Source organism: Rhincodon typus, chromosome 4, assembly GCF_021869965.1.
Source record: "Rhincodon typus isolate 14 chromosome 4, sRhiTyp1.1, whole genome shotgun sequence".
Classification (NCBI taxonomy): Eukaryota; Metazoa; Chordata; class Chondrichthyes; order Orectolobiformes; family Rhincodontidae; genus Rhincodon; species Rhincodon typus.
The window spans coordinates 23,263,202-23,289,124 of record NC_063335.1 but is presented as its reverse complement, the minus strand read 5'-3'; the positions used below and the strand labels follow the sequence as shown (position 1 = coordinate 23,289,124).

General features: G+C 41.1%; 1 protein-coding gene across 5 annotated transcripts in view; it reads left to right on the top strand.

The window, feature by feature from the left end:
* LOC109932288 (hepatocyte nuclear factor 4-gamma) overlaps window positions 1-25,923 on the top strand; it is a 141,728-nt gene that overhangs the window by 85,096 nt on the left and 30,709 nt on the right. For 3 of the 5 annotated variants that reach the window (XM_048595814.1, XM_048595813.1, XM_048595812.1), the window contains exon 2: window positions 17,862-18,033. In XM_048595814.1, coding sequence (XP_048451771.1) covers window positions 17,888-18,033 — 146 coding nt within the window. In that variant the 5' untranslated portion in view covers window positions 17,862-17,887. Of the gene's footprint in view, window positions 1-15,990; window positions 16,126-17,861; window positions 18,034-25,923 lie in introns of those variants that run through there. The other 2 variants (XM_048595811.1, XM_048595810.1) reach the window with 1 other exon arrangement.

The following is a 25,923-nucleotide window of genomic DNA, read 5'->3' as shown; positions in this document are numbered from 1 at the left end:
AGAATGTTGCCAGGGTTGGAGGGCTGGAGCTATAGGGAGAGGCTGAATAGGCTGGAGCTATTTCCCCTGGAGCGTCGGAGGCTTGAGGGGTGACCTTAAGGAGGTTTATAAAATCATGAGGGGCATGGATAGGGTGAATAGCCAAGGCCTTTTTCCCCAGGGTAGGGGAGTCCAAAACTACAAGGTACAGGGTTAAGGTGAGAGGGGAAAGATTTAAAAGGAACCGAAGGGGCAACTTTTTCACGTAGAGAGTGCTGTGGGTATAGAATGTGCTGCCAGAGGAAGTGGTGGAGGCTGGTATAATTACAACATTTAAAAGGCATCTGGATGGGTATATGAATAGGAAGGTTTTAGAGAGATATGGGTCAAATGCTGGGACTAGATTAATTTAGGATATCTGGTCAGCATGGATGAGTTGGACTGAAGGGCCTGTTTCTGTGCTGTGACGCCATGACTCTATGGTGATGCGTGTTGATGATATTGTACACTTTTCACTGTACTCCCGTTCTTTTACAATGTGAGTATATGTGACAAAAAACCTAATTCTAATCCTAATTCTAATCCAAGCAAGTGTCTGGTATCCACATATAACAAGGAAAAGAATCAAAGTTAGTCATTTGAAATATGTGAGAGGAAGAGAAAGATATAATGTGACCTTAAACCAGAATTTCAATAGGAGTCGTTCCAATATTTTACAGTAATGTTACAGGATAGCAGTAAGACTGCCAGAACAGCAATGTACATAATTATTTTTAGAGATTTATGCAGTTTCATTTGTCCTTTCAATCTCTTTCCTCTGAATTCCCACACCAAGTCCAGGCACAGAAACCTCTCGACAAAGGCTAATGAGGTTGCAAAATGTACTAAACAAAGCAGGTACGATATACCATTGTAGACCAGTTAGTTGTTAATTGTTATTTGTGGTAGAACGGCGAGGAGAAACAAGGTGCATTAGTTCCAGAAATGATGAAATTACTGCCATAATTTACTATTTATGAAAGCATCATAACAATTTGTACTCTTGATCTTGTATGTCCATTCTTATCAATAAGAATGTATAAATAATATAGAGAAATAACAGTGACACCTTTGCAGAAAATTTGTCACTGGTGGAGCCATTTGTAGCCCAATGCCTTTTTGAAGTCTGATATTGGGACACAAAGATGTTTTAAAAAGAAGACACTATTTCCAAAAACATATTTAGCATTTTTTACTTTGTAATGTTGCAAGAGAGAAATCATATTAGAGCAGATACTTTGAATCAACCTGTTCATTCAATGACACATCTGTGGAGCAGGTGGGACTTGATCCCAGACCTTTTTGCTCAGAGGTAAGGACACTACCACTACTAGAACATGTCATTATACTATTGACACATGGCAGCATCATGAGAAAAGAATGGTAATAATAATAATGTTGCTATATGATGGGTGGCTGTTAAAAGATGAGGAAACATTTGCTGAACAGACTTGCATGACATATTTTCTTTTTACTTACTTTGGGAACCTACAATTAAAAATACTTGTCATCTTTACTTTTCTAACAACAGTAATATTTTATTTCAAAATTTGTTTGGACCATCTCACAACCTAAAATTTTTCTGTAAAAACCGAAAGAACTGCGGATGCTGTAAATCAGGAACGAAAGCAAAGTTGCTGGAAAAGCTCAGCAGGTCTGGCAGCATCTGTGAAGCAAAAAACAGAGTTAACGTTTCGGGTCCAGTGACTCTTCCTCAGAAGTTCTGAGGAAGAGTCACTGGACTCGAAAAGTTAACTTTTTTTTTCTTCACAGATGCTGCCAGATCTGCTGAGCTTTTCCAGCAACTTTGCTTTTGTTAACATTTTTCTGTGTTTTGTTTCAAATTTTTAGACTCTGATGTCTGGTTATCTTATGGAAATTGAATCATTTCAGATTTTCTTATTTAGCTGTTACTTCCAGTAAACAAAACTGGCTCACAGAGATTTATTATTTACGTTGAAAGCATTGGGCTTGTTATTGAAAAATTTATGTTTTTATTCTTCGTTCAGACAGCCAATCTAAAAGTTGATAATCTGGATTTATTTGTCCACTTTGCATCTCAATGGTAATTTAATTCGCAATTAGATTTATACGGAGACATTGTACTATATACATAAAAAGCTGAATAATAATTTTAAAGAATGATATTTTGATAGATTTTTCTGTTATTCTTCTGAAATATTTTTTGTTACAATTTGGATTCATCTTACTTCAGTGCTAATATACGCCTCTTATCCCCAGCTCTGAATTGGTTGATGTCTGTAGCCAATTTGACTATACTCCTGACAAGGTTGAACCTGACCTGGCATCCTCAATCAACACAGACGAGGATTTAAACCATAAAAACTTAATGCTGCCTTCAGCAAATATTAGTTAATTAGTGACAATCATTGTAAGTCGCAAGTCGTTGTGATACTTTTCCCATGTAAAACCTGAAAACAACTCTTCCTCACAGTCCCAAGTACATCCACTGATTCTGTTCAATTAATTTTCTTGACATCTAAAACAAAAGTAGTCATTTTTGATGAGTAGTTTTTGAAAATATTTTCCTGATGCTTCAGTTTTAAAAAGGTGAAGCATCCTGTTCACTTGCACCATTAGTTGTTAAAATTCTTATCAGAGAGATTTGTAGTTATACATTTACTTTACGAAGATAGGCCCCTCCATATGACACCCCAAGAAATAATAAAAAGTTGCTAATTAGTCAATCCTAGCATATGTGTAATATTGCAAACTGTTTATTCAAATGGCACCAACAGTTCAGAAATAGAAGATATGTGAAGATACACAAATATAAACTGGGAAGTGCTTGGAATGTTTGTCTGAAGTTTGAAATTTCTTGCTATTAATCATAACCTGAGATGCAAGCAACAGTTCTGCTCTCTGCTCAAATATGTTATTTTTACAAATTGTGTTAATTTTCTTCTTTCACACATTCATTAATAGCGATCATATATTCACTGTGGTAGGAGACTAAAGAGGGACACTTACATTCACTTGCTGTTTTATACTGAGTAATCTCCTGTTTGTTGCTGATATTGCTGCCTGCATGTGAGGCATCTTAGTAAAGTTTTATATTATTCAATGTCATTGCAGAGAATGAAATAGGAGGATCAAATCTGACTTAATCTATATATTTAAAAAGCAAACTTTTGTCTTTTGAAGTGGACTCTAATGGGTTTGTTTTGTGGATTTAACTAGCCAAATGTTTTTTTCACTGCAGAAGAGGCAGATTATTTCACTTTGTTTCTATGGACTTTAAAAGTGATGCCCATTAATTTCCTATTTGTGGGTCTTAGGATTGTGTGGTTGAGTGCTAATATCCATGGGACTAGTAATTCAGAGCTCCCAAGATACTTCTCTGGGGATAAGTGTTCAAATTCCATAATGACAGCTGGTGAAATTAAAATTCAATTTAATAAACTCTTGAATTAAAAGCAACTCGCAGAAATAGTCATTGATTGTTAAACTATCATTGATTGTCATTTGGTTCACTCACTAATGCCCTTTAGGGTGGGAAGTCTGCTGCCCATACCTGGTCTGGCCAACATGTCATTCCAGACCTGCATCAATGTGCTTGACCCTTAAATGAATGTCCTCTGAAATAGTCTCACAAGTACTCAGTTCAAGGGCAACTCGGAATGGGCAGTAAATACTGGCCTTGCTAGTAAGGCCCACATCATATCAAAGAATTGAAACCATTCTACTTAATCATTGACAAATATACAAATTACTTTCAGTTATAAACTGCTGGTCTGTGTGCTATATCTCCTAATTTGAAAAGGTTTTTGCTTTACCATAGTATGATGTTAAAATGATGCAGTTTTTTCAAATGGCAGGCAATAGGGTTTACTTGCAACAACTTTATAACCATTAATTATTGTCAGAGGAAATAAATGAAATCAGAATAACTGGTAACATTGAGGTGAGATTCAGTACTCAAAGACCAGGCAGACTACATAAAGGACCTCAAATGGACCTGCTGAAAGGCACTGGAATACTATTTATATAACACTCTTAAACTAATGAGGGCAGAAGGAAAGACACCGCCTATAAGCAATACACCTCATATGGGTTTGTGGTGATAGTATTCCTACCTCTGGGCCAAGAAGCCCAGGTTTCAGTTCCTGCCTGCCCGGGTGTATATTGTAATGTGTATGAATAGCTAGGTTAGCAATGTTTTTTTTTAATGGAATAACCTGGCAGAGTTTCAGTTTTAGCAGTTTTGTGCAGAAACAGGAAAGGCGTAACGTTTCAAATTGCAATCTGAACATACTCACTGATAAAGAGCTGTAAGAATTCCTGATGATGAAAGTGCTTTTCCTGCCCTCAACCGGGGTGGGGCAGAATTTGATTGGATGCACAAAAGTACTCATTGCCAGTGGGCCTGCTGGTTTCCCAGAACCATCCAGGCCCCCGTCCCTCTCCCTGAAGGTCAGATCAGAGGCATGAGGACTAGCAAGCAGCAAGCTAAGCTAATTGATTGGCTTATTAAGATCAATCGTCACAGAGGGTCTGGTGGGTAGGTGGCTGAGATGGTGGTCAGGTCAAGTTGTGGGTGTACTATGAGCGTGCAAGGTGGATCAGTGTCTGCGATGGCAGAAGATCAAAGAGGCCGAGGTGGGAGAAAGAGAGGAAGGAAAATCGGAAATATTTGTGAGGTGGATGAATATTGTGTATGGTGCAGAGGGAGAGCTGCTGGTCAATAGTGGGATTTGATGAAACAATTCATGAAGGCAAATGGAACAACATTAACCTTCAGCATTCCACAATCTTGCCCGCCCATTAGACATCAGGTTCCTGAGGTTGACTAAGGTTAAATTCAAAATGATAGCTAATTATAAGGCATTTAACTTCATTATAATATTTAAATTGTCAATCCTCCTGCAAGCAGTTTACTTTTCCATAAACTGCGTCTGGATTAACTCATCTGCCTAATTATCTCCTTGTTTCCTTGATTATCCTTTGGAGAAGGAAAAGGGGGTCCTCTATGGAGGGGATCAGGGCATCTTCTCTTTCATCTGGGCAGTCAATCCTGGCTGTAAAGGCCACTTTCTGATACACACCAATGCTGATCTGTTGTGTCTGAGAATGCTGTGATCACTGATGAAGAAGTAACACTGAAGATGAAAGACTCAACACTAGGTTAAGTTTATCCTCATTGTAGATTCAGACACAATCCCCAGGGCTGGACAGAAATGTTACAGTTCCAGGTCAAAAACTTAAACATACACAACAATGGCTTCCAGAGGATGTGAAACCTCTTGTGTGTGTCAACCATCTCTTATTAAACTGATGTCACAAAATCCAAAGGGTATTTTTGGACTGCTGAAATGCTGGTTAATGGCCTCAAAATGTCTTTTAAATTGATTCCAGGAGCAGGATTGTCCATTCTGTCTGATACCCAACCCTGGCTAAAACCAGATTCCTCCAGCCAACTACCAACCAGCTCCATGGCACAGGGGGCATTCCACTGAAGGTATGAGGCCAAATGGCTGAATTCTTAGTTATGAAGGAGCAAAAATTGCCGAAGTTATTTACATCATCCACAATTAGGAACCCTCCTTACTAAGCCACAGACCTTGCACTGATTTGTATCTTACTTGCAAATAGATTATCTGGTCAGTCAAGATAGACCTGACAAGCTCAAAAGGGAATTCTGTGAATTGTTCACTGGACTGAGGAAGTCAAAAACAGTGTGCCACATCACTTTTAAACTAGTGTGCTTGTTTACCTTAGGAAATGTTCTGCATCCTCTCATAAAAAGGTCAGAAGGGAGATAAATGTCATGCTACACCAAGGAGAGATACTACCTATCACTGAGCGCACATCTGAGTGCTCTGATAAGGTGCCTATACCTAAAACTAACAGTTGCACCATGACAGAAAACAATACCTTGTTACAGGCAGTACTATAATGATTGCAGATTTTGACCCAGCGACACTAAAGGAACAGCTGCATACTCCCAAGTCAGAATGATGTGTGGCTTGAAGGGGACCTTGCAGGAGGTTATGTTTCCATGTATCTGCTTCTTATATGTTTTTTTTAGATGGTTGTGATCATGGGTTTGGAAGGTACAGTTGAAAGAGCCTTTGTGAATTTCTGCTATATATTGTGTATTTGGTACACACTTATTAGCATCCACTTTGTCTGCCACTGTAGCTCAGTAGCAAGAGTGTGTACTATCTACAAGATGCACTGCAGAAATGTACCAAAGATCCTCAGACAGCACCTTCCAAATCCACGACCACTTCCGTCTAGAAGGACAGCAGCAGCAGATGCATGGGAGCACCACCCCCTGCAATTTCCCCTCCAAGCCGCTCGTCTTCCTGACTTGGAAATATATTGCTGTTCCTTCACTGTCACTGGGTCAAGATCCCGGCATTCCCTCCCTAATGGCATTATGGGTCAACACGCAGCATGTGGACTGCAGCGGTTCAAGAAGGCAGCTCACCACCACCTTCTCAAGGGGCAACTAGGGATGGGCAATAAACGTTCTGACCAGTCAGCAATGCCCATCTCCCACAAGTGAATAATAAAAAGAAACTGCTGTACTCAGTATTGGTGGTGAAGGGAGTGAATGTTTGTCGATGTTACAATGAGAATTAGAATTAGGTTTTATTGACATGTATACTCAAGTACAGGAGTACAGTGAAAAGTGTAATAAGTCACTATTCTCTGGTGTCATCTTAGGTATAAAATCCTGAATTTTAAAAAAAATCTTAGATACAAAAACAAAAACAAAGTATTCAGCTCTTTTGTCCATGTTTGAACCAAGGCTGTAATGAGGTCAGGAGCTGAGTGACCCTGGCGGAAGCCAAACTGGGCTTCACTGAGCAGGTTATTTCTGATCAGATGCTGCTTGATAGCACTGTTGATGAAACCTTCCATCACTTTACTGATGATTGACATTAGACTGATGGGGCAGTAATTCGCTGGGTTGGATTTGTCCTGCTTTTTTTTAATGTACGGGACATACTCGGGCAATTTTCCAAATTGTTGGGTAGATGCCAGCGTTGTAACTATACTGGAACAGCTTGGTGTTTTATAACACAGGTCTTCAGTACTATTGCCGGAATATTGTCAGGGCCTGTAGCCTTTGCAGTATCCTGTGCCTCCAACCGTTTCTTGATATCACACAGAGTGAATCGAATTGGCTGAAGTCTGGCATCTTGTGGTGCTGGGGCACTGGAGGATGCTGAGATGGATCAAACGCTTGGTGCTTCTGCCAATGATTGTTGCAAATGCATCAGCCTTTTTCTGCGCACCGTTGTCCTGACTACCCACCATTGAGGATGGGATATTTGTGGATATCCCCTCCTCCAGTGAGTTGTTTACATTTCTCATCTTCCACCACTAGATGCAGCAGGACTGCAAAGCTTAAGATCTGATCTGTTTGTTAAGGAATCACTTAGCTCTGCCTATCTCTTGCTGCCAATTCTAGTTGATATTCAAGTGATCCTGTTGTGTGTAGCATTACCTCAGGATGGCACCTCAGGCCGTAATTTCTGAAGAGTGGAACTTTTATGCAGTTTGTCATTCTGACCACTGTTTTCAAAAGCTGCAAGGTCCACATTTCTGAGAGGAGATTCTGATGAGTGCTCCCTCAGAAATGGAGAGCAGTGCTTCCATTCTGATAGATCTCTTATAGTGCAGTTGGGACTTTTTTAAATGTTGTAATTGTACCAGCTTCCACCGCTTCCTGTGGCAGCTCATTCCATACATGCATCACCTGTGTGAAAAAGTTGCCTTTTAAATCTTTCCCCTCTCACCCTAAACCTATGCCCTCTAGTTTTGGACTCCCCTACCCCAGGTAAAAGGGCTTGGCTATTTACTCTATCCATGCCCCTCTTGATTTTATAAATGTCTAAAAGATCATCTCTCAACCTCTGACACTCCAGGGAAAATAGCCCCAGCCTATTCAGCCTCTCCCTATAGCTCAAATGCTCCAATCCTGACGACATCCTAGTAAATCTTTTCTGCACCTTTTCAAGTTTCACAACATCCTTCCTATAGCAGGGAGACCAGAATTGGAAAGTTTGGTCCATCTGAAAGGAAACTAAAGGGGGTCATTTCCAGTAGCAGGAGTGTCAGGTGTGGTCAGATCTGATTTTTGCAGGGAGGCACATGGGGAGGTGGAGGTGGTTGGAAGTGGAATGGGTTTAGGTCGATTCGGTTCAGAAGGTTGGCTTGCTGTGCAGCAATTATGTTCGACAGCTGTGGGGGATTCGATGGTGGCTGCGTGTAGGAGGCCATGGGTCGGGCCTGGATCGGGGAGGTTGTCAGGTCCTGGCCAGGGTCAGGGGTCGTCGGGTTTTGGGATGGCGGTGACCACTCAAAGTAGTTGTTGGTTCAGAGTGTTGGGGTTGATGTAGATGGATGTGTGAGGTAACTCTGTCGTCAGTTCAATAGTTACCCAGCAGGTAGACTATGTATTCAATCATCTAACGTTTCATGAGTAAATGTTTTATTTAATTTCATCAGAACCATCTGAGACTTCCAGGGGTACAGGAATTGCCCAGAGGACAACTCAATTTCCCAGGAAATTCCAGGTGGCTCAGTGGTTAGCGCTGCTGCCTCACAGCACCAAGGACCTGGGTTCAATTCCACCCTCGGGTGACTGCGTGGAGTTTGCACATTCTCCCTGTGTCTGCGTGGGTTTTCTCTGGGTGCTCCGGTTTCCTCCCACAGTCCAAAGATGTGCACTCTAGGTGGATTGGCCATACTAAATTGCCCGTAGTGTTCAGCGATGTGCGGGTTATAGGGGGTGGGTCTGGGCAGGATGTCTGAGGTCTGGTGTGGACTTGTTGGGCCGAAGGGCCTGTTTCAACACTGTAGGGATTCTATGATCAGAGTGTACTACAATGGGGGCTCTGCAGAGACTCTATGAGTATCTCCTATCTGTCTGGCATGGATGGATGATACTCATTAGAAAATCTGCCCCCTCAGTTTTAGTTTTAGCTGGTATTGCTGCTGGAATGCCCTCCTGCAGTCTTCACTGGAGCAGGCCTGATCCCTTGGTTTAATGGTAATGGTAGAGTTTGGGGTATCCAGGCTGGGAGGTTGCATTTTGTGTGGGAGTACAATTCTGCTCCCACAGCATTTCACGGACGCCCAGACTTGCGTTGCTACGTTTTGACAGACAAAGGCAGAACACAGAGTCAGTAAACCTGCTATACTACTCCTGGGTAAAACATTGTTAATGTCTGTGAGGGGCTTGGGACATGTGGCAGAAGTAGGTACACTGTGCTTTGGTTAGAAAGTGATTAGCTGTACTCTGGTGCAAATATTTGCAAACTGGCTATGTCCTTGCTATAAATAGAAATCTTTAGTAAGGGGAGTGGGTGGTGGAGTAGTTTAGAACATCCTTCTTTCACAAAATTGATACGAGAAAAGACTGGAAATGGAGAAAGATGAAAATATTTTAGAGAGGCTGTTCACTCTGTTCCTAGTTTGCATGAGGCCACTGGATCACTCCTGTGAGGCTCAGAAATGCAACACCAGTGTGCTATGTATTTCTTTTGCAGGTTAGGCTTAAACAATGTGCTAGGACAGTGAAGGAAGTTTATTTAATCCAAATTAAGTGTTCAGATGCAACTTGCTTGAACTGACTACACGCGTGAGTTAAAGAATTCGCCACAATGTTTCTGACCAAAAAATAAAATGACGATCCCTGCTTGATGTTTCAAACAAGCTCTATTTAAATAGGAATTTGCTGTATAAAGTATTAATGATTAACAGAAATACACTCAACTGAGTCATTTGCCTGAAGCACCCAGTGACATCACAGAAATGTTAACTAAACCAAATATCGACTACTAAATGGCACCCTCAGTTACATTCCAGCAGACATTGTGTACCCTTGTATGTACTTTTCAGCTCTCCTTTTCTCTTTCCCAACTCTCTCTGAAAGGCACTGTTTTTATCTGGTTCCTGAGACACTGGTTATTTCTGGAAATCTCATCCATATGTGAGTCTTGGTGGTGACTACTACAAAGCTGTTTGTACAGAGGGAGAGGTACAAGGCCTCACAACCACAGTCCCCCACGCAACATTGAGGAGTGAGCAAGAATGAATATATTCATAGAATCCCTAGAGTGTGGAAGCAGACCATTCGGCCCATTGACTCTACACCGACCCTTCAAGGAGCATTCCATCTAGACCCACCCACCCACCCACACACACCATATCCTTGTATTTCCCCTGGCTAACCCACCTGGCTAAAACATCCCAGGACATGACGGGGCAATTTAGCGTTACCAATCCACTTAACCTGTACATCTTTGACTGTGGGACGAAACCAGAGCAAACCCACACACACACGGGAAGAATATGCAGATTCCACACAGACAGTCACCCAAGGCTAGAATCAAACCCAGGTGCCTGGTGCTGTGTGGCAACAGTGCTCACCACTGAGCCACCTTGCTGCCCAAGAGTTGGCCTTCCTAAACTGCTGAAGTTCATCAGATAACTAAGAAGTGCAGGTTATAGGTATGTAGATAAAATGTATACAGATGCACAAAGGTGGCTTCCATCCATTAATGTCTTTCTCTACTTGATCTGCTGTTTTCAATGCCTTGAAAACTTTCTTCTCTCAAATAGGGAAAACATCCAGAACAGAAGTATTTCACTTGGCCATTATGTACTTCTAGTTCACTTCCTTCAGATTCTTCTAGGCTCGGTCCTTTTCTGTCATTTTAACGTGATTTGAAATGCACAACAGAGTTCACAGGGCTGAATTTTCCCAGTCCTGAATGATGTGGGCAATGGCAAGTCAGTTGGGAAAACCTGGCAAGATTGGAAAAAAATCTCAACACTAAAACAAAAAGTTTGATTCTTCAACCAAGCTTTGAGTAGCAGAAATGTGGGGATAAAACAGGTTCTTGGCTCTGAGAACAGTCAGCGGTGACAGACACTGCAGGTGAGGGTTGCTCACACTCCTCTGCCCAGTGAGGCAGGCAGTAGTCAATAACGAGGGCCATGTCTCCATCAGCCTCAGCATGGGCACCAACTTGGTGAAGGTGCCGTGCCAGCCACATTACGTCAAAAAGGGAGTGCCTGCTGCTCTCTGACCTTCTTTCCTATCCCAGATCCACATCAACCCTGAAACTCAGCATAATTGCATTCAGTAAAGTCCATTTGAAATGATCATCTCTGTCTCCTGCAGCAAACTTGCAAGTTTCACAAGTAATGGGCTGCTTATGGCCAACATTCACTTCTCCTTAAGTCTTCGCCACTAACGTCTGCATCATTGAGATGCCAGTGTTCAATTTGCAATGACCTGTAGCATGCCACAAATTGCCGTTGACCAGAATTTGAACCTGAAGTGCATTCACTCTGCTTGCATTTGCAAATAGACAATGAAATGATTGCAAATTATATGTAGCTGCAGTTTGTTTCATGTCATTGCCCCTTCAGTGTCCCAGTGTCTAGTAGATGTGGAGCCCTCATTTTTGTCTATCGATGACTCCGACTCCTCCCACACTTAGGCCTAGTCCCAGCTGATTTCCAGTTGTAGTTAGTGTCTAGTTAACAGTTAGTGATGGCACAGAGTGTAGCTCACAGTGAACTCCATCAGCTCTGCGCTGCACCTCATTACCAGGTATCCCCTTCAAGAGCCTCCATAACCCTTCTTTACATTGCATTACCCAACAGTCCGTTTTCACCAATCCTCTCCATGTGGAGACACACCACATTGAAGTTGCCCTGAATATTGATCCTTGTCTTCTAAGCCCTGACATTATACCTTCCTGATGCCCATCATGGTCCTGTGTGCTCCCACGGTGATCGCTGCCAATAACCATCCTCTGCAATGTTGTCCTGCATGTCTTCTGTCTTGACTTTCCCTTTCAAAGGTTTTTTCCACACCTCATAAAACAGGACATTTCCCCTCCCCTGGGACACCTTCCTACTGACAATCATGGCAGACAGCCTACCTGTGCATCTGTGTAAAAGAGCTTGCTGACATGGCAGAGATAGTAAGAACTGCTGATGCTGGAGTCAGAGATAACACAGTGTGGAGCTGGAGGAACACAGCAGGCCAGGCAGCATCAGAGGAGCAGGAAAGCTGACTTTTCGGGTTGAGACCCTTCTTCAGAAATGGGGGAGGGTCCCGACCTGAAACGTCAGCTTTCCTGCTCCTCTGATGCTGCCTGGCCTGCTGCATTGTCAATATGGCAGTATTGAGAGCCATTGAGCACTGTCTAAGCCTTCAACTTGCTAACAGGATGGCTCAGCACAGCAGAGCAGGGATGCTGCAAGCATGCAGGAAGGCACTAAGTGACCGAGCACTCAGAGAGCAAGGGAGCAGCCCTGAGGTGGAGCCTGGTCTAACCCTTGAGCTGGGTGCAAGTCTCTGAACGTAAAGTGACCTTGCAGCAGTGTCCTTTCAATGCTAGCTGCTCCTACTTGATTTACTTCTTGGGTTGATGGTGTCACATTATGCTGGGTGGGGTGGGGGGTTGGTGGTGCAAACTTGCTGTTTTGGATTGCTATCTACACCTTCAGAGTCCAGCCACTGGGTGGGTATCTCCAGGGAGCTGCTTCGATCACAGTTTGGGCCTGACTGGCAATGTCATCATTTGAGACTCAATTGGCCATGTCATTGGATGTGTGCCCCCCAGTGGGTAGGTAGCCAATTCCCTCCCCAACAGTCAATATTGTGGGTCTACCTACAGCACAAGGACTTCAAAAAGGCAGTTCACCACCACTTTCTCAAGGGCAACTAGGGACAGGCCAAAGACATCCACCTCCCACAAGGAAATAAAGAAAATGTTGCTTAAAGTGTTTTTTCTGTGAATTATGTGACTCTTATAGCCTTTACTCACTTATGTAAGACCATAAGAAATAGGAGCAGGAGTAGGCCATCTGGCCCCTCGAGCCTGCTCTGCCATTCAATAAGATCATGGCTGATCTTTTCATGAACTCAGCTCCACTTACCCTCCCACTCACCATATCCTTAATTCCTTTACTTGCAAAAATCTGTCTATGTTTGCCTTAGAAACATTCAACGAGGTAGCCTCAGCTGCTTCACTGGACAGGGAATTCCACAGATTCACAACCCTTTGGGTGAAGAAGTTCCTCTTGAACTCAGTCATAAATCTGCTCTCCCTTATTTTGAGGCTATGCCCCCTGGTTCTAGTTTCACCTGCCATTGGAAACAACCTCCCTGCTTCTATCTTATCAGCCAGTTCTGACAGAGGGTTTCAGCCTGAAATGTTGACTTCCCTGCTCCTCAGATGCTGTCTGCCCTGCTGTGCTTTTCCAGCTCCACATTTATCGACTCGAGCTTCCAGCATCTGCAGTCCTTATGGTCTCCCTTTATAACTTTATTTGTTTCTGTAAGATCACCCCTCATTCTTCTAAATTCCAATGAGTGTAGTCCCAGTCTACTCAATCGCTCCTCATAAGCCAACCCTCTCAACTCTGGAATCAACCTTGTGAACCTCCTCTGCACCCCCTCCAGTGCCAGTACATCCTTTCTCAAGTAAGGAGACCAAAACTGTACACAGTAATCTGGGTGTGGCCTCACCAGCACCTTGTACAGCTACAGCATAACCTCCCTACTTTTAAACTCCATCCCTCTAAAAATGGAGGACAATATTCCATTCACCTTCTTAATTACCTGCTGCACCTGCAAACCAACTTTTTGTGATTCATGCACAAGGACACCCAGGTCCCTCTTCACAGCAGCACATTCCAATTTTTCATCATTTAAATAATAGTCCATTTTGCTATTATTCTTTGGCTATCCTCTCCCCTTGCTGTGGAGGTTGAACCTTTTCCTTCCATTGGGTTAAATGCAGATGTAATTTGTCATTTAAAACTTATTTTTTTTAAAGTTAACTTTTTCCCTTCTAAAAACCCACAGAAATTTCTTTTGATTAACCTTGAATCAAGCTTACTGTTTTTACTTTTTAGCAAATTTTCATAGCAGATTTAAGACAGGCAAATGGTTTGGTATTCCTTACAGATTTCACACATCCCTATAATGAAGATGAGAATTCACAGGACTATAATGCCAAATCATTTTTCTTTAATTTTTGTACTGCTAATTCAGTTTTCAAGTAGATGCGAGGATTAAATCCCACCATGATAAAGTGGGATATTCTTTTGGAATTTATTTTTTTATGAATGTAACCTTGTAGATAAGATTAGATATTTATCATAATATCAGTTGGCTTTAAAATTATTGGAGACGGCAGAAGATTGAATGCTGAACTAGTATAGATTTAGCAGTTACAGAGATAAGATATATGAAGCTTTCTTGGTTCCCCTTAATGATGAAATGCAATGGATGATCAGACGTGGTAGATTGTGCTATTATCTCTATTTTCTGATGAAAGCATTTTTCACTATCTTCGGTATGAGTTGTGTAAAGTGTTTTATAATTCTTTATTTAGTGTTATGTTTACTTTCCAAGTTCAGCTGCATAAGCAACATTCAGTGATATCCAACATAGAATAACAAAGCAGTTTTATAGTTTTTGGCACTGCATTATTTTGTTTTTCACTTGTAGTGCAAGAATAAATTGTTACTTTGAAATTGTCAGAGAATGGCTTGTGGATTTCAGTCAGCATGGAATTGATGAAGTCCCACACAAATATACAGTTTGTGACTGTACTCAGTATGTAGAAATACATCATATACATAAAGAATATTTATAGAATAAAATTACTAAGGAAACTATATAAAAGGTAGCTAAGTAAAAAAGAAGTCTATTGCAGTGTGGCTGACTCTTAATTGCCCTCAGAAATGGCCTAGCAAGTCACTCATTAGGGATTGTTGCCAAAACGTTGCCTTTGTTAGCAGTGCTCATCCCACAAATACAGGGAAAAATGCAGGTTTCCCTTTTGAGTATAAGAATGTATAATTTGGACGTTAATAAAAAAAAGCAAAAAGCTGCAGGCTCTGGAAATTTGGAAACAAAATGAAAATGCTGGAAATACTCAACAGGTCATCCACAAAAAAAGGTGACATTGGTCTTTTGAATTGTTAACTTTTTTTTCTCTCCACAGATGTCTGACCTGCTGATAATTTCCAATATGTTTTTTTTTAATTAATATATATTTTGGAGTTCATTATAAGGTTTGGATGATGCTGTAGATTACAAAAATAACCCTCAATTTATCACTTACATCTGAAGATCATTGTATTCCAACTTTACAATGCACTCTCAAATGTACTAATTCAATATATTATTATATTACTGTAGCTTATTAAATTTTATTAATAACTTACTACTCCTTGTGTCAATGCACAATTCTTTAGAGGTGGGGGTGAAATGAATCCACAATGTTCCAGTAATGGTTATCAAATCAAACACAGAATCATTTGATGCAATAAGTCATGATGATGTCCGGCACTTACATTGTTGATGAGAATTTAGTCTCATTTTGTTTCTGAATTTGAACATTAATATTGGTACATCTTCTGGACAGTGCTGTGTTGTCTCATACACTCAATGTCAAATTTCATAAAATGAAATCTGACTTCTTTCAGTTTCTCATTGACACTGTGAATAAAAATAATTAACAACGGTTACCAGAGCTAAACAAGCAGCCATAAGATTTATTGGTAGCAGGTGAAAAATCAATTCCAATGTACTGATTGTTATTGATAGCTTCCCGGTACTCCACAACGATGTTCCAATGTAAATATATCTTTATGTAGCAAAGTCCTCTTTCAGGTGCCCAATGTAATGAGAAAGCCAGCAGAACTTCAATGTCAAATGATAACACACACACTAAAAATTCCATGAATGTCATAACCTCATTCAGGCACTCTTGATGGAGACACCATATTTAACTCTACTGTGCAGATGAGGCTCTATCTCAAAGGACTCCTCCCATTCCACCACATAAAGTTATACAAGCCGATCACGTGGTTAGTTGCAGGCAATGTTTCAAAATTCTGAACATGTAAGAGACAACCTAGTGGACAATGCTGTCAGATACCAGGGCGTATAAGACATAGATGTGTGTACGTTCATAATGAGGCTGTCTGAATCGTTCTTGGATATGGACATGGCAAATTATAGTGAGGCTTTAGACCCATCTTACACTGCTTTGGAGTTTGAAAATATGCAGTTGCTGTATAGTGCCCATGGTAAGTTTCAGTTTTTGGTAGATAACGCATTGCTTGGATACGATGTGTGCAGCGAAGAACTGAAAGTAAGTTATTTAAAGAATTGCTTAATTTCAAGTAGTTTTTACTGAAGTTATGATTACCCCATTGAGATTCTTTCTTTCATCTTATGAAGTGGCAGCATATTTGGTGGGGGGTGGTGTGAGTCTGGCTACTGTTTTCTCTTAAAAAGGATGTAACATGTCAGCCACTTGCAGGCTGATGTCAATCAACTTAAAGTAAGGTCAGCTAGAGTACTCTCTGCTCCGTTCATTTCAGTCCTACGAATTTTAGTTTTTTGACAGCTTCAGCAGGAAACAGTGTTGACATACATTTCTAAGCTTATCTTATTTCATCTATTAAATTTCATTGCAAAAAGCATTGCAGTCACTTATGGAACAAAATTGAGTGTTGTTATTAAGTTTCCAAAACTAACAAATTATATACAAATAGTTTTTGGAGAAGAAGTGAAATTTCTAAATAGCTGATTATCATGTTATGTAAATAATAAGCTAATGGTTACCTCATCCTTTGTTGATTATTTAACTGTTATAATTAACTATTTCTTTTACGGACTCGCTATAAGATTGACTAAGTACTCATACATGCATCAACATTTATTTCACATCATTTGTGGAATACTGGTTTATTTAACAAGCGTAAAAATCACTTGATGATATTAGTTGATGATTGTTTAATGCATTTGTAATATATACTTTCATTCATTATTTAGCATTTGAATCAAACATCGTAACAGTAATTTCTAGGCAGTGATGATTCAGACATAAATGACCTTGAAACTTTTAGAGTTTAATTCTATCAAGGATATATCCTTGACTTTGTAAAAGTGTTACTTTCTAAACCTGCCAAGGTAAAGAATCTCCTAGTTCAAGTGGGAGAGGTAAGAGGAAGAGATCAAATTGAAAAAAAAGGATTACATTCTATAGACCAGACTGAGTTATATAGAAAGTATTCCTAACAACCTTTAGATTACGGTTGAGTGATATAATAGCCTTGCTGTATTAGTCTATGTTTTGTCATTGATATCCTAGTGCTTAAGCAAGATTGTTTGTTGGCAAAAGGACAACACTTGTAAGTTAAGAAATCATTTGAGGCTATGGTTTAGAAGACAACAGATAGTGCTGTAACTGTGCCAATGCCAATCTTAATCATTTCCATTTGAAAGGATACCTAAAGTTTCTTTGCTTCTTCTCTGAACATTTGAACTGAGGGAAAGGGTACATTTGTATGGATTTGTTTGTAACAAACCAAATTGTAATATATTTTTCTTTTCCCCATCCTTGGGTCAGGTTTCTGAAACTAAACAAATAATATTTCATTCTGAATTTATTCTACTCGGCCGAAATTGGTGAAATACGCCACTGAAAAATGACACTGGGAAACCCATTCATTTCTAGGTGGCGATTGTGTCGACAGATTATGGTGGGTGCTTTTGCATATAGTTGCCGGATGTGATCAAAGCATAACTGCGATAACAACATTGATGTTCTAGGGAATCCTTGAATCCTTTAGCCTCTGACAGTACAAAGAAACCCAGCACGATAATAGCAACATTTGATATGGCTCACTTTTTTGTAACACAGCAGCACGTGCTAATTGAAACAGCAGCAGAAGATAGTGAAGATTTGTCATTGACTTTGTAAGTATGCTGCCTGATGTGTATTATTGAACTGATTGTATGTTCTTTCCTCGGTCAGACACTTCTCCAACAGAGACAAACACCATGAACACATCTGACAATGAAGTTAGCACTTTGTGTGCAATCTGTGGGGACAGAGCAACAGGAAAACATTATGGTGCCTCTAGTTGTGATGGATGCAAGGGTTTCTTCAGGCGAAGCATAAGGAAGAGTCATGTATATTCTTGCAGGTATACCACTTTGATCTGTTACTTATAACGTTTTGACATTGCTGAGTGACCCAGGGTCATAGTTGAACAAATAATTATCAGTTTTACTCAAGGATCACTTCTACGTATGCATGTTTCTGATGCAGGCACAATGATAAGAGTGAAATTATTGTAATACCCAATTTAAAGTTTTAGCACAGGAAAAAAAAATTGCAGAATAATTTTGGTTTATGAACGGTGTTGATTCAGATTAGGTTTTGTGGTAGGAAGAGATTTTGTTTCAACCATTGCTGATTACTTAAAAACAAGATCCATTTTAAAATTGTTGCTCAACTTTTGGTTAGATAGCGAATTTTAATTGTGTCACTGGACCATACCGAGCAAAAAAGGTTGTAGCTTCAATCTGTCATCTATAGAATGGCATCAGGAAACAGCAGTTGCCTCTGTGATCAGTGAATGAAAATGTTCGTTAGTATTTTTGGTTCTGATGATGCCAAGTATCTCCCTGCACTGGAAAGTATCTATGTGTTAATGTCAAATGGAGATAGGATCAAGCTCACCTCAGATTAGACCTATGATTGATTGTTGTCACAGGTACCGAGATACAGTGAAATTTGTTGTTTTGCTTGCTATACGGGCAGATCATACCATACAAAGTGCATCAGGGTAGTAGAACAAAACGCAGAATACAGTGTTTCAGCCACAGGGAAGGTGCAGAGAGAGAGATCAGAATTAATATTTGATAGGTCCGTTCAAGAGGTCCAAATACAGAGCGCTACACTCACGGTCTACTCCCCTACATTAAGAATGGTTGCTTAATTGAGCTATTACAGCAATTCAGAGTGAAACATGATACATGGGAGGTGGAGAGTCAACATGAATAATGTCCTGTGTTTATGTAGAGTTGCTATCAAAATAAAATGCCCCTGTGCTTTACGAAATTTGACACCAAGTTACATAAAATGATATTAAGGTGAATGACCAGAAGGTTGGTCAAGGAGATGGTTTTAAAGGAATGCCTTATAGATGGAAGGAGAGGGCAAGTGGGTTAGGAAGAGACTTCCAGTTTCTTACGTTCTTAGCATCTAAAGATACATTGACAATTTTAGAGCAATTAAAATTGGAAAGGTGCATATGACCAGAATTGAAAGTACACCGTTAGCTTGGAGAGAAGTAGAGTTGAGTACAGAGCTGAAGAGGTATTTAGAAGCAAGGGTCAGAATTTTAAAAATGTGGCATTGCTAAACCAGGATCCAGTTTTGTTCAGTGGTCCCTGAGGTGAGGGGATGAATAGGTCATGATGCAAGTCAGGATATGGGGAGTAGAATTTTGGATGAATCCACCTTTATAGGGGATGAAAGCTGGGAGGCCAGCAAGGAGTGCATTGGAAGAAATAGGTCCAGACATTACAAAGATGCAAAGGAGCACAAGATGTTACAGAAATGGTGGAGTTGTGCAATGTTACAGAAAAGCAAATAGTCCCAATTCTAGAAGACCTGCCCCAAAACATGGCACTAGCCATTCTTCCAAAGGTACCTGAAGCAGATCATAGTTTGAACATCTGTACTTCACAGAGGCATGTAAAAGTAAAGATGTCTTTAAACAGATCCAACTTCATCAGTCAGAATTTTCAAATAATACACCAGCTTTCAGAAGAAGATCTAAACTTACCTGTTCCAAAGGGATCATAAAACCCTTCTTCTCCGAAGAACTTTGGTAGGACCGTTCTCTAAGAGAGGTTGCATTGGCAGTGGCTGCATTGGCGAGGTGGACCCAAAGCAGATTTATGGCAGAGATAGTAAGAAATGCCGATGCTGCAGTCTGAGATAACACAGTGTGGAGCTGGAGGAACACAGCAGGCCAGGCAGCATCAGAGGGGCAGGAAAGTTGATGTTTCGGGTCGGGACCCTTCTTCAGAAATGGGGGAGAGTCCTAACCCAAAACATCAGCTTTCCTGTTCCTCTGATGCTGCCTGGCCTGCTGTGTCCCTCCAGCTCCTCACTTGGTTATTTATGGCAGAGGGGTCAATTTTTAGGCTAATGCGGTACCCAGTGGCATCGGTGGCGTCTGCATTAGTGAAGTCCAGTGAGGACTGTTGGTGGAGGCGAGATGGCACTGTTCCAGCGGTGATGGCATGGCGAAGAAACTTGTGCCTGGCCCATGGCTCATGGGGAAGCACTTAACAAGAAGGACTGTAAAGTTAAACACTTTTTCTTTATTTCTTTATTCTTCTGCCTTTATATGCTATATTTTTGTTTATCTTGAATCTGTTTATACATATATTCAAACTTTTATATCTTTTGTCCAATGGAAAAGGGTGGAAGAGAGTATAACTGGCGTGGGAGGCGTCTTTGATTATGTTTGTTGCTTTCCTGAAGCAGCAGGAAGTATGGATGGAACCAATGGATGGAAGGCTGGATTGTGTGATGGACTGGGCTGTGTTCATGACACTCTGTGGTTTCTTGCAGTCCAGGAAAAGGAAGTTGACATACCAAGCTGTGGTATACCAGATAGGATGCTTCTATGGTGCATCTGTAAAAATTGGTAAGAGTTCTTGTGGACGTGCTAAATTTCCTTAGCATCCGTTGGAAGTAGAGACGTTTTTGTGCTTTCTTGACCGTCAATTCGATGTGGGTGGACCAGGACAGATTGTTGTTGTATTATTCCCAGGGATTGGACGCTCTGAACCATCTCCACCTCAGCATCATTGATGCAGACAGGGGCGTGCCCTCCACTCTACTTCCTGAAGTCAATGACCAGCTCCTTTGTTTTGCTGATGTTGATGGAGAGATTGTTGTGTTTGCGTAATGTTGCTAAGCACTCAAGCTCTTTCCCATATTCTGCCTTGTTGTTGTTTGAGATCCGACCTACAACAGTGGTGTCATCAGTAAACTTGTAAATGGAGTTGGCACGGAATTTGGCCACACAGTCATGAAGTGAGTAAGGGGTATAGTAGGGGCCTGAGTACACAGCCTTGCTGGGTGCCAGTGTTCAGGATTATGGTGGAGGAGGTGTTGTCGCCTATTCTTACTGATTGCATTCTATGGGTCAAAACATTGAGGATCCAATTACAGAGGAGGGGAGCCAAAACCTAGGTCTTGTAGTTTTAGGGATGAGCTTGTTTGGAATTATGGTGTTTAACGTGGAACTATGAGTGGGTATGAATGTGCATAAAAGCAGATAAACTCATTGGAACTGTCAAGTTGTCGACCATTTAAATCTCTGGCCCCTTTAAATGGAAAGAAAACAGCCTGTAGTCTAAAAAAGTTCATGTTTGCTATTTCGCTGTTTCTGTTGGCATACACTTGAGGATTATCACAGGATTAGTGCTGCATAGGTAATTCAGCAGACTGTGCTTATCACAGCAGAATACCTGTCAGTTCACAGATTATTGACAGCTCCAAATAGTTATAAAGTTTTTGAAGTGGGTCTTTGAATAGAAATATTTTTTGTTTTAATAAGGTATTTGAAGGAAATGAAATTAATGAGTGGGTTTTTCGTATACATCGTAAGGTTTACCTATTGTGAATTGTGGGTGAGTAGAATTGAAGGAGCAAGGTTAAAGGGAAGTGGGGCATGTGTTGGCATTTTTTGACACAAAGTGGCATTTGGATTACAATAGTCCTGTCGGAGTGGGTAAATGAGCACAGATTAGAATAGAGGCTATAAAATTCTTTGGGAAGGGGATGAGTAAATGGCATAGCTGTAAAGTGGCAATAAGATTGTTAGAGACTTATAGCTTGGCATGACTTGCATGAGGAGCTCTTGGAGCTTGGGTAGGGGCAAATGTTGGCATAGGTGTGGCAACAGAGAGTGTGGGTTCTGAGGGGTAAAAAGTTGCTTCATGTTTTGATTTCCTATAACTTTCAGAGCACCAGTGGCATTCTTTTGCTGAGTGCAGCTCTCCATTTAACAGTCCCTGTGTCTGCCACCCGATCTAAACAAAAACCAGACTGTTTTGCAGATGTTTCACTCGAGCCTAGTTTGTGGATTTGGGACGATGGTATACTGAGATTCATAGAAATCATATAAGTGATAAGGTGACTGATGACATGGACCCATCTAGTGAGTAGTGGTATAGTGTCTTTACAAGAGGTGCTGTTCTTAGACAACCAAAAGGATTATTGCATTAGAACAATAAGTACAATTTAGTCAGGTATAATTAATAGAACTTGAGATCTGATCCCTCCAAGTCCTAGAAGCTCCTTGCCTCCACCCACAGACTGCATATGACATCAGTAGAATGGACGGTACCAATGTAACATGAACATTGACCCATTTAGAACTGTGGGGAGATGATGATGCAGTTACTCCACTAGTACTTAGAAATCCAGGTGGTGCTCTGGGGATCTGGTCCAAATCCCACCTCCGAGATAATCCTCAAGTGTCTGTCACCAGGTGACAACACCTTTTGGAAGTTACATCTGCCGTCCTTAATTTGGATGGACTCCTTGTGACTCTAGTCATACTCATGGAAACAGACTATGTCCCAGACAACGCCATCATCATCTCACCTACACAGACTAGACCGAGTTGCCTTGGGAGTTCTGAAATTTGATTGGCTGACTCAGGAGCCCATGAGGAGGTCTCATAGCATCGGGTCAAACATCAGTAAGGAAACCTCCTACTGATTATCACGTAATGCCCACCCCAAATGAGTGGGCTGAAGGGACTGTGAAATAGTTGGTATATTTGCAGATGACACAACAATTAATCAGCAAGTATGTTATGAAGAGGAGACGTGGTGTTGCAGTGGCAATGGCACTGGACTGGCAATGCAGAGGCCTAGGCTATGATCTGAGAACATGGGTTCAAACCACAGCATGGCAAAAGGTCTCACTTGAACTCGGTATAATCTAAACTTAAAACCTAGTCAAGCCTAAACCATGTAAGCATTGGCAGTTGTCATAAAAAAACGATTTGGTTCACTGAAGGAAATCTGCCATTCTTAGAAGGTGTAGTCTGGCCTACATGTGTTTCCAGACCTAAAGAAATGTAGGTCACTCTTAACTGCTCTCGTTAACGGCCTAGCAAGACACAGTTCAAGGGCAAATAGGGATGGGAAACAAACATTGACTTTGGTAGTGATGCCCACATCACATGAAATACGGATGTACGCTTCTCAAAAAGGTTTACAGAGTGGTTAACCAAGGGTGCAAAGCTCTGACACATGGAGTATAATGTTGGAAAATGTGAAATTGTCATTATTTTTTGGGGAAGAATAAAAAAGAAGCATGTTATCTAAATGGTGAGAGATTGCAGTGCTTTGAGATGAAGGGGGATTTTGGTGTCTTGGTGCATGAATTGCTGAAGTCTGGTATGCAGGTACAGCAAGCAATTCGGAAATGTAACAGAACACTATTCTTTATTGCAAAGGAAATTGAAGACCAAACTAGGGAGGCTATGCTTCATTTAAAACTAATTTCAAAATCCACCGCCCCCACCGCCCCGGCCTCATCCCATGACCAACCCTCCCTCTCATCCCCGCCTCCTTGACCTGTCCGTCTTCTCCCCCACCTATCCGCTCCTTCCACCTCACTGACCAATCCCCACCACTGCCTACCTGCACTCACCTATCACCATCCCACCTACCTTCCCCAGCCCCATCCGTCCTCTCTCTATTTATTTCTGAGCTCCTTTCCCCCTCCCCCATTCCTGAAGAAGGGTCCCGACCTGAAACGTCAGCTTTCCTGTTCCTCTGATGCTGCCTGGCCTGCTGCGTTCCTCCAGCTCCACACTGTCAGCAATGGCTCAGTTGTGTGGCTCGCTGGCGCAACAGTTACTACTGCTGCTGCATAGTGCCAGGGCCCAACGTTCAATTCCAGCCTTGGGTGGCTGTCTGTGTGGAGTTTGCACATTCTCTCCCTGTCCGCATGTGTTTGTCTGATTTCCTCCCACAGTCCAAAGACGTGTAGGTTAGGTGGATTGGCCATGCTACATTGCCCTGTAGTGTCCAGAGATGTGTGGGCTAGTCATGGGAAATGCAGGGATAGAGTGTGGGTGTGGTCGGGGTGGGATGCTCTTCAGGGTGTCAGTGCAGACTTGATAGGCTAAATGGCCTCTATCTGCACAGCTGGGATTCCAGACTAGTACCTGGAATGATGGTTTCTTTAACAAGGAAAGGTTCTACAGGCTAGACTTTATCTGTTGAAGTTTAAAAGAGTTGAAAGTGACTTGATTGAAACACGTGTGGTCCTAAGCATAGATGCGGAAAGGACGTTTCTTCTTTTGGGACGATTTAGATATAGGGGTCACTGTTTAAACAAGCGGCTGCTCATTTAAAACAGACGAGAATCTTTTTCTGAACAAGGTTTGTCAGTCACTGGAATTCTCTTCCTTCGAGTTTTTGAATATTTCCAAGGCAGAGGCAAATAGAAGATTATCGGGAGTTTGTAGAACTGTAGAGCAATTGAATAAGCCATGGCTCTGTGGGTGGAGGAAGCCTATTCCTGCTGCTAATTCATACATGACTCTGTTGTACCCGTGGATCTTTTACTGGTTGTCACTGCAATCCTTTCCTGTGACAAACACCAATTTTCTCTTGAATTTCTACCCAGAATACTTTCAGTCTTTTACACATCCATCACCACTGCTTCAATATATGCTTCAAACAAAGACAGCTGTTCAGTTCCTTTTCGCATAAGTTTGATTCTGTGGCTTCTTGTAAAGTTTGTGATTATGTTAGCATATTATTTAAATTCACTTTTTCCTTACTCCTTAGAATCCTCAATGTAAGACTTTAGATCAATTTTTTCCATTTGTAAATTTAATTTCCGAAGACTCTCATCAAAATTTAGGTACCTAATATGGGGCATCAAATTAATTCTTATCCCCTAAATCTCTCCAATTATAGATATTGTACAGTGAAATAACTTGGCAGAGGCCAGTCTCCTGTCACCAAGTCAGCCTTTATTTATACATGCATGGTACATGGGCTCTGACCAGCCAGCTCAGAGCCTGTCCCTCAAGTGACAAGAACCCCTGGCACTCCTGTTTTTATCTGTCAGCTAGGACTCCTTGATTGACCTAGGTTAACAGCCCCAATCAAGGAACTTATACTCAATGAGATTTATATGGCCAATCTTGTTCCAGTCACTACATACAGTAATTACACTTGTTTTCTGAATTTGGCTGAATAAGTGCTTTTGAAAATTTTGAACTAACACTTTAACTAACACTCTTGCTAAACCCTTGTGTCGAGATGAATGAAAATACTACACTGACGATTTCGTCAACTATCCAAAAGTAGTACTTGGAAATTTCTGTACTGTGTGGAGTAAGAACCATTTATCTTTAATTCACATTGCTCACCCTCTTTTCCTTAGTATTCACCGAGAAGTTGTATTAACATTAAGCAATAAATAGTCAAGAATCTCTCTTTATATTTGGTCTTACTGGAAACTCCCTCTTCTTTCCCTTCCCCTCTCTCTTCCTGGCCACATAGTTGGTATTATCAGCAAAACTAGGTCTTGTTTTATCCCTCAGACTCCATCTGAAGATAACTTATATCATTGTAAATAGTAATGATCAGAGTGCTGGTCCCTGAGATACCTCATTACCTCCCATACTTATGAATGCAGTGTCATGTGTAACAATGGAATATTATGCTTGTGGCTATAACAATAGTAGAGAAGTCTCCATGAATTATGTCAAGTCTTCGGTGCAGTCAGACTATTCCTCAGATGGTACATTGAGTTGAGGCTACTGTGCATGAAGAGACTAGACTTCGTAAAGAGGAACCAGACTGAATACAGGAGCAGAAGAGTGAGATATGATGAAATATTGAAGAAGCTTATAGGCAAAGGTGTTAAAAAGGGATGAATGACAGACTGTAAGATAATTGTCAAAGTCATATATAATTTAATTAGTATGGCATGCGCTTTATCATGCATCGCACACGAGTCTGTATTT